The sequence below is a fragment of the Gavialis gangeticus genome, unplaced genomic scaffold (genome assembly GCF_001723915.1).
Source record: "Gavialis gangeticus isolate Ggan-Ray unplaced genomic scaffold, GavGan_comp1, whole genome shotgun sequence".
In the NCBI taxonomy this organism is placed as follows: domain Eukaryota; kingdom Metazoa; phylum Chordata; order Crocodylia; family Gavialidae; genus Gavialis; species Gavialis gangeticus.
The window spans coordinates 138,303,819-138,312,588 of NW_017729025.1; the positions used below are offsets into that span (position 1 = coordinate 138,303,819).

At 37.4% G+C, this 8,770-nt stretch overlaps 1 protein-coding gene across 2 annotated transcripts in view; it reads left to right on the top strand.

Annotated features, from left to right (window-relative positions):
* PDE3B (phosphodiesterase 3B) overlaps nt 1–8,770 on the top strand; it is a 152,315-nt gene that overhangs the window by 121,047 nt on the left and 22,498 nt on the right. For both annotated transcript variants that reach the window (XM_019519633.1, XM_019519634.1), the window contains 2 exons: nt 483–594; nt 4,337–4,450. In XM_019519633.1, the coding sequence (XP_019375178.1) occupies nt 483–594; nt 4,337–4,450 (226 nt within the window). The remainder of the gene's footprint in view (nt 1–482; nt 595–4,336; nt 4,451–8,770) is intronic.

Here is an 8,770-nt window from a genome sequence, read left to right on the forward strand (position 1 = left end):
AAAAAAAAAAAAAAAAAAAAAAATGGCTTGGGCAGGTGATTTGGGGTTTGGAATTCTGGGTCGTTTTAAAATGTAAAGTCTTTGGAAGGACCTCTTTTGAAGTCCCATACGTTGTACTTGAAGACTATGCTTATAGAATACTTGTATATACACCTATGCACAGTTTTGGTACAATTTTAAAATTTTGGGCCAGGATTTTCAAAGATTTAGGTTTTTAACTTTCTTCAGCTGTTTGTTTTTGTTTTATTTTTTTTTTAAATCCAAGCTATAATTATTTCAGGTCTGCTTGTTTTGAGGGGAGGAATTCCATTAAACTACATTAGTAGGTCATTATTTCTTAGCAAGTTGTTGATAATTGATCAGGTATGTCAGATAATAATGAGAATAGTTTTGGTTCTATAATTCTTATTTAAGCTAATGAAATTAAAATTATTAGACTCTTGAAAATTCTCAAACTAAAATTCATTTCAATGTGTATTTAGGTAATATACACTTTGTTTCAAGACACTGGTTTATTTGAAATTTTCAAAATTCCAACTCAAGAATTCATGAACTACTTTCGTGCACTAGAAAATGGCTACAGAGATATTCCCTGTAAGTAATGTTATATATATATTTTTATTAATTTATTCCAAAACATGAGTTTATGGTTGTTTATTTTACTCCAAAAGTTACAGGTATGCGGTGGATTTGGGCAAACGTATCTTTTATACACTTTTTAAAAAGGGAGGAAGATCTGCCACTTGGGAGCACACATCAGTTATTATGATCTTGCTGTTACATCTTCATGATCCTGTAGGAGTCCAGTTTAGCTAAATCATCCTAACTTTGTTCCAGAATGAAATAAGGTTGAAACTTTACCAGCTTTGCTGCAATTGGATCACTAGTCATGCAGGTTGCACTATAACAGCTTATAGTTGTTCTATCTGAATATACCCAGTGTCTGACTTTTTATATTACAGGTATGATGATTGGGTTTGTTTTTCATAACAATGTCTCTCAGAAATTATCAAATCAGACTAATATACTATAATAAAAATGACAATTTTAAAAATTAAGTGCGTGTTGTCCCCTGTCGTTCCCCCCCGCCCCTTGCATTTAAATAGAATCTAGTAAAATTTGTACGAATAGTTCAGAAATTTTATTCAGATTGAGCCTGAACCAAAACCTATTAAAGGCAATGGAAACATTTTCACTGATTTAGTTGATTAGGCCTATAACAGTGTCATAGAGAACTGGGGCTTAAAAGGGCCTCAGGAGAACATCAAATTCATCCTTGATTTTTGCCCTGACAAGATACTTGTCTACCCTGCTTTTAAAATTCCTCCTCCTCTTTCTACCTAACTACTACCTACATTTCTTGAAGTCTGTTGTGTTGGTTATAATATTCTCCCTCCTTCTGTTTCTAAGAATCATGAGGTCTGTCATATTGTGATCACTTTTACCCATGCCATTTTACCTTCACATTCTCAACCAGTCCATTCAATGCAATCCTGCATTCCAGTGAGTTCAGTTAATTGATCAAAAGACCTCATATACCTAATCTTCCTGGCTTAGTGGCACTCTCTATGACTGCCCATGCACAGATTAGGTGCATTTTGGGTCCTAACCTTTTACAAACCTCCTGCTGGATTTCAGAAGAAATACACATAATATAATAGCTTTTTCTCCCTTTTTCCCTTTGCCTGTCTTTCCAGAACAAGCTCTCTCTCCTTTATACACTCAGGTCTCTCTTTATACAAGGGTTGAGTTGCAAAAACCTTGCAGCATGAAGTGAATACATTATTATATGTAATTAATAGGGATACATGTCAGCCTCCTTTTTTCGCTTCATGGCTGGCTTGCGGGGGGCGGTTAGGGGACGCACTAAATTAAGGTCGCTTAGACAACATTTCACAACATTCAGTAATAAAGGCAAATGGATGCACTACAATATGAGTGCGAGTAATGTAACACCACACAGAACAATGGACGATGTGAGACTGAGGCAAGTGTGTGATGGTGTCGCATACCTGTCTCACTCATCCTCCCGCAATGCTTCACTCACATCACTGTATAGCTGTGTTGTATGCTTCTCTGCATAAGATCGAATATTTCTTGCACAAAGTGAGTTTCTGGTATAGATAATGTCGTCACATTATAAGTGAATTCGCACAAAACAAAATTGCATAAAGAGAGATCAGAGTGTAGTTTCTGTCCTGCAGTTTGTTTCATCAAGCTATGAGATGCCATTTAAATTTTAGCTGTGCATTAACTTCTAGTCCATCCTGTTTTATTCCTCATACTCATTAGTATATCCATCACAGAAGTTGTCAGGTTATCCCATAATTCTCCCTCTTGTCTTTCCTATAACCTATCTCTTCCCAATAGTCCCCTTTGTGGAAGACCATTCCATGGATGAAGCAGCCACAGCCCTCATGTCTATAGCCATTTATAGTCACGTATATTCAGTCTCCTGTGTCCATCTATTTCTGGATCTTAATGCTTGACCAAGAGGATTCTTGAAAACACTGCCTTTATTCATAATTCCTTCACCACTTATCCCAGAGTACTGTAATCACTTTCTAAGGTCACCCTTGAGAGCATTAATGAGAACATATTCATTCATGGCAATGATCAGGGAGCAGAGGAAATTTGGGGATTTTTCCCTGCTGTTACAGATTGGGATGTAGGCAGTGTACCTCTCAGGATATTAGGCTAGAGTGGGAGAGGATTCTTCTTGTCCTTTCAGAAAGGTGTTTCTAACCATTAGCCCCTTTTGGCTTTTTTTTAAGTCTCGGGAGTAGACAACTGTGATCCTCACAGCCTTTGAGACCCATGACTCCTCTCCAATCCCTGTGGAACTCTCTTTTCTTATTCCAAAACTGACTAGCAGTTCTTGAGGTCTGATGGACAAAGAATTTATTGCCTTTCCTTATCTTACTAGTCTTCTCTAGCCAGCTAGCTTCCTCAGACTTCTGAACATTAGGAAACCCTTATGTTTTTGTATGCTTTAAAGGCAAGCAGTCTCTTCCTGAAGCTCATTTCTCTGTTTTCCAAGGCACTCCACCAGTAGGTATCTCTAGCCTTACTGATTTCCCTTGGCTGATGTTCTTTAGTGGAGTTATGCAGGTTGTCTAGTAAATCGAGACCAGTTGTGGATAGAACCAACAGCAGCATTGGCAACTATTTTCTTTCAACCTACCATGGGTTCTTTTTGGGGTCCCTATATCAGCATTGCCTTCCTGCACTAGTGAACACAGCTGGTGAACTGCCTTGATCTCTTATTTGACCTAGGCTTTCCATCTACTAGTAAGCCATATAGTTTTAAAGTGGGCTCCCACACCCCATCTAGGTCACAACCTGAACAAATAATGCAACCGTCTGACTTGACCACGTCAATACAGTGGCCTCGTTTTAAAAAAACAAAAACAAAAAATGGTACTGCTCATTTTCACAGAGCCTTGTGTACATTCATTCCCTAACAGCCAGTCTGAAGAATACTCTGGCTCAATCAGCCAGCAATCAAGGCTAGTTTCCAAAAAATAAAACAAAACAAAAACTAGAGAGTAAACTTATTCAGGCATCAACTGGTTCAGTAGCAAGATATGGTTCCCTTTGAATGGCAATTTATTCAGTGGCAATAGAAAGAGATTATTCTGGATAACACTTCACTAATTTCTGCTTTAATCCCTCCACTTGGATTTAAATTTGTATTCATTATGCTAAACCCTAATTGCATCTAATTTTTTTCATGATCAAAAGAGAGTATTTCTGGACACTGTGAACTCTTATACTTTATTATGTCATTTGCTTGAGAGAATGAAGTTTTTCTTGCTCTTGTAAATTACAGGTTTTATGGTAGCCTGAATATAAATAATTGTTTTGATATACTTGATTTAATATTTTGTTTTTGGGAGATGATTGTATTTTTCATTCAACCCTTAATTTAAAAAATATAAATATGGCGAATACACAATCATAGCAATTAATTGTGCTATATGAGGATCCTACTCTACAGTATTCATGTCCATTTTTTGTACTTTGTCATGCTACTATATATTTTTCTGAGATTCACAAAGAGAAATGGGAACTTAATTGTTTGTATATCTGCCAAATCTGAATAGAATTTCATGGGTGAGCAAAAGGCAGAGGTGTAGGACTGTCTTTCACTCAACCTTCTAAGTCTTGCTGAAAATACTGGTAGTCGAGATGCTAGTTTTTCCAAAAAACCCCAAATAAAATCTTTTATAGTAGGAACTATTTGGCAACCTGAATATGGGGGTCCAGTTCTCCCCAGAATACTTAATGAAGTGCAAGCTCTTCATATTTTCTTCAATATTTTGATGATTTTTAGATCATAATCGTATACATGCTACAGATGTTCTTCATGCGGTATGGTATCTCACAACACGTCCCATTCCTGGGTTTCAACAAGTTCACAGTGAACATATAAGGGAAAGTGATGTGGGTATGTACTGACTTCTCATTTTATTTTGTTTTTTTGATTGTTTTTCTATCTTTAGTACCAAACAAGAATAATTTATTATGAATGCATTGAAAAATAAGCTAAAAATAAGAATGTGGTAAGAATTGCTTTTCTTACAGAGATATTCTAATGTTAAAACTTAAAACTAAGACAGTAGCAGTACTTACCATTTACTAACAGTAGAAACTTGGTTTTTATGATAATTAATTGATGAGTAATTGCTATTATGCTTGGCTCTTTATCTAAGAATGCTGATTTCCTTGATGTTTCCTCTTCTGAATGAGACCAACATTTTGTGCTGTAGTCAGCATGTCTGCCACAACTGAAATACAATGTATCACTATTTGTTTAATTGGAAAATTAAACGTCTCAAACTAAAAATACCTCATGTTAAATAATTTAACTTAATTGGAACTCTGCTTAATGGCTCCAGCATAAAAATGAGAAAGTCCTGAGCATCTGAGAATCCTGTTTTACTGAACGTTCACATATTAATCCATCCAACAAAGCTTGCATTAGTAAGACTTAGGTTAAGCAGTTAAATAAACAAAGTATTCTTAAAGAGGAGAATGAGGGACAGTTGCACTCAGATTCTGAGTAGCCCTTATTTTTCTAAGTATGCTTGGAAAAATCCAAATAGTCCTTAGTACAGTAAAAGCTCTGTTAACTGAAACCTTACAAGCTGGCATGCTCTATTAACTGGCATGCCAGCCTGTAAGGTAAAGTGAAACCGGAAGTGCCCACCGTGGCACTTCCGGTTTCTCTGAGCACCCGTGGCCCAGGGCAAAGCAGCTTGTGCTGCCAAGCCCCACGGCCCGGGGGCATAACAGGCTGCGTGGGCCTGCCTTCCTGTCCCGCGGGGCCTGTGGGAGGAGTGGCAACACCCCAGATACAGCAGAGGTGGCGGCCTGAACAGGCAAGTGTGCCTGTTTGGGCTGCTCAGTTAACAGACATATTTTGTTATCCAGTATCCCCCATTCCCAGGGGATGCCAGATAACAGAGCTTTTACTATACCATGGGGCTAGTTTTTTAAGCCAATTCTTCATTGCTCTTTATTTAGTTAACAGTAAGTCAGCACTGCTAGATAAACCCTATGTTATCCCAGTTATGCAGGAATAAAGACAAGATGCAACACACAAGGCTTCACTGGGCCATGATTTTATTAATTCATATAGGAATTATATAGTAATAAATTGTACAGATCATACAGCATGCATTTCTTATTTACTTCCATTACTTGAGGGCTGACATCAGCCTCTCCATATATGATACTAGTACGTTGTTGGGATTTCCTCTGTCCTGCCCCATGTTCTCTATAGATAAAAAGTAAACGGAATGGTAGAAAGGTGTTGCCTCTTTTCTGACCAGATGTTAGGAGAACAATGTTTTTAGAAGTTCTGCTCCTATCCTGGATTGGACTGGGAGGCGGGGAGGGAGCAGGGAACAAGTAATATCCTAATATCCTGAGAGGTGCAAGAGAACAACTCTGGTATCAGCTGAACATGGCTTAGGTAGGAAACCAACCCTCTGCCCATCTAGGAAACAGCCGCATTTAGAGTGAAAGGGGGTGCTTTTGGAGAGATGAGTTATCTGAACAGTTGCTTTTTTTTTATTCAGCTGCCAGCTTAATCACTCACCAGCAGAGATCCTGATGTGCCCTGTTTATGAATTGCAAATTCTCTGAGAAACCCAAATTCTCTCATTAAAATACCCAGAATAATGTTCTTCCACTATTAAAGAAATCATATTCCTACTGTTCTCCCCCAACTAAAAGTGATAAAATTCATTGTTTCACTACACTGAAGTATCTCAGATTTGAAGTATTATTAACACTAGACAAATAGCATTTTATTATTAATGGCCAGACGTATAATAGTGCTAATGGTCAGAAGAGGAGCAGTAATAAGGCTTCATCTCTTTACCGTCCTGGATTACAGGGTTCAGTCTCTATGAAGACTAAGGGCCTGATTCTACTCCATCTGTTGGGTGTCTACATGGATTTAGGGACCTAAATGTAATTCTGTTCTACCCTGTTCAACTTCTGAAAATTAAATGAGTGCATCTATTTTTGTAAGTTTGCCATCTTACCCTTAAGACTGGGTCACAAAAAAAAAAAAGCAAGGTAGAGAATCCTAGTGTGTTAACAGTTTTTTTTAGGGTCTTGAGCAAAGTAGAATAGAATCATTCTGGCCATTGACCTTTGCTTCTTTGGATTGCATTCCTTTGCTGTAGCTGCCCTGTCTCTGTCTCCTTGGTTTTTCCCAAGGTTGGCACATTTTAGCCACCAGCCTAACTGTATTTGAAACTTTGAATTTTCGGCTTCACTTGATCAGCAGCACTGTGTTTGCTTGCTGATGTCAGCACAGTAGACAGCATAGTGATAAAAATACTGACAACAGCACTGATTTCATGTCACTAAGCTTAATGTTACTAGAGCTGTGAAGTTAGTAATGTCATTGGAGGCAGTTTTTAAAGATTAGGTTTGTATATCAATCTGGATGTCTAAAAGTATTTTACATAAAATATGATGTGTGCTTAAACTCAGTTTTTCATTTAATAATAAGTACATACTGGACTGTGCATTAGCCTAATAACATTGTGCAGTAGTGTGCCGTGGCAAAAACTGTGCTAAAAGCCTATTGCACAGTGTTATTAGGCTAATGCGCAGAAAGCACCACTAAATAACCGTGCGCCGATGCTACTGCACGGTAACTCTAGGTACTACACGTTTAGTTGGTACTTCATTAAGGAAATACTAAACTAAATGCACAATATCTAAAGCACATTAATGAACGTATAGACATGCCCATGATGTGTATATTCATAAATACATATTTATAATAAAATTCAGAATAATGTATTCAGAATATTTCATAAATTGCAACAGGCTCTTTTAAAAATGCCAGCTTCATGTTTTAATAAATTATTATACATAATGACTTGGCTAATTACATTTTTCTCAAGGGATACAGGGTCTGAAATTATGTAAATCTAAAGCTTTTTCCATAGCTATAGATTCTAGTTTTTGTTGACTTTTTTGGCTATTCTTTACACCATTAAATAACTGAGAATTGACGTATGCGGAAAACTCCTTGTCGGAAAAATGCATTGATTTTTAGAGATGGTTGCACAAAGAGCCCTGTAACGTTTTTCTTTTACTCTGTTATAGGGTGTAAATTTTTGTTAAAGTAAACTGCTCCTCAGAACATTTCATTTTCATTAGCACGGGTAGCTGTTTAGGATCAAATTCTGACAGCCTTATTCATATTATATAGCAATTTACTCAGCAGATGTTTCCACTGATTTTTTTCATTGAAGTAAGAGTAAAGATGTGAGAATTTTAAATATGTTGTTCTTTGTATGTGTATATGCTTACTTTTCAGCAAGTTGTGGGGTTGTTCAAGTGGTTTCTTATTACTGTGCATTTCAGTAGTAATTTGAGTAAGAGTATTAAGCATGAAAAATTTCTGGGAAGTTAGCATTGGTCACATAGATTCCCTGGGGTCTTGGTGTTGGGGAAAAGGGTGAAGAGCAAAGTTTTCCAGGATACTGGAGGACAAAGCCACACCTCATAGCACCACATGTAACTGCACAGAACTTAAAGTAGCACTAGAAAACTGGTGGGAGTTCCAGTTGGAAAGAGGTAACATTTTGTGGCAACTTCACTGTGGTTTTTGTACTAAAAGCTGCCTGAATGGCTTTATGGTTGCTTTTTGCATTGCTAATAGAGTGTATTCTGTGCTGCACATGTAATACCTACCTGTGGCCAAAGGGGTGTTCAACACCTAAATCTTATTTTCCATTTTTATGACTTATTCTCAATTGAGGGAACTGGAGGGATCTATCACATTCTTTCATGTAAATATTTCACTCAATTTTTCTATGATGATTTATAAAGACTATTATTTATTTCTCTTAACAAAATGTTTTATTACCTGTCTAGGGATAGAGATTAGATTTAGATGATAGGGATTACAAAATCACATCTTCACTATTCTTGTGCACCAAAAATTTGAAACTCAGGGATCAGACCCCAAAATCTAATGAAATTAGCCCCCAAGTGTATGGAGCTTTCTTAGCAATTAATTCTGGTGTTTTGATGCATCTTCTGATTTTTAATTTTAGTTCTACCCATCCCCCTGCCTTTTGGCTGCAGTGCAGGGACAGCTGGGAGAAGGAAATGGGTAGAAGTGGCAGTGGTGTAGGTACAGCTTCCAGCTACGCAGCACTGGCACAGTTTCTTGCTGCTCTGGCCCGGTACAGGCACAAACGAAACCTTCTGCCCCCCTACCTCTTCTCCC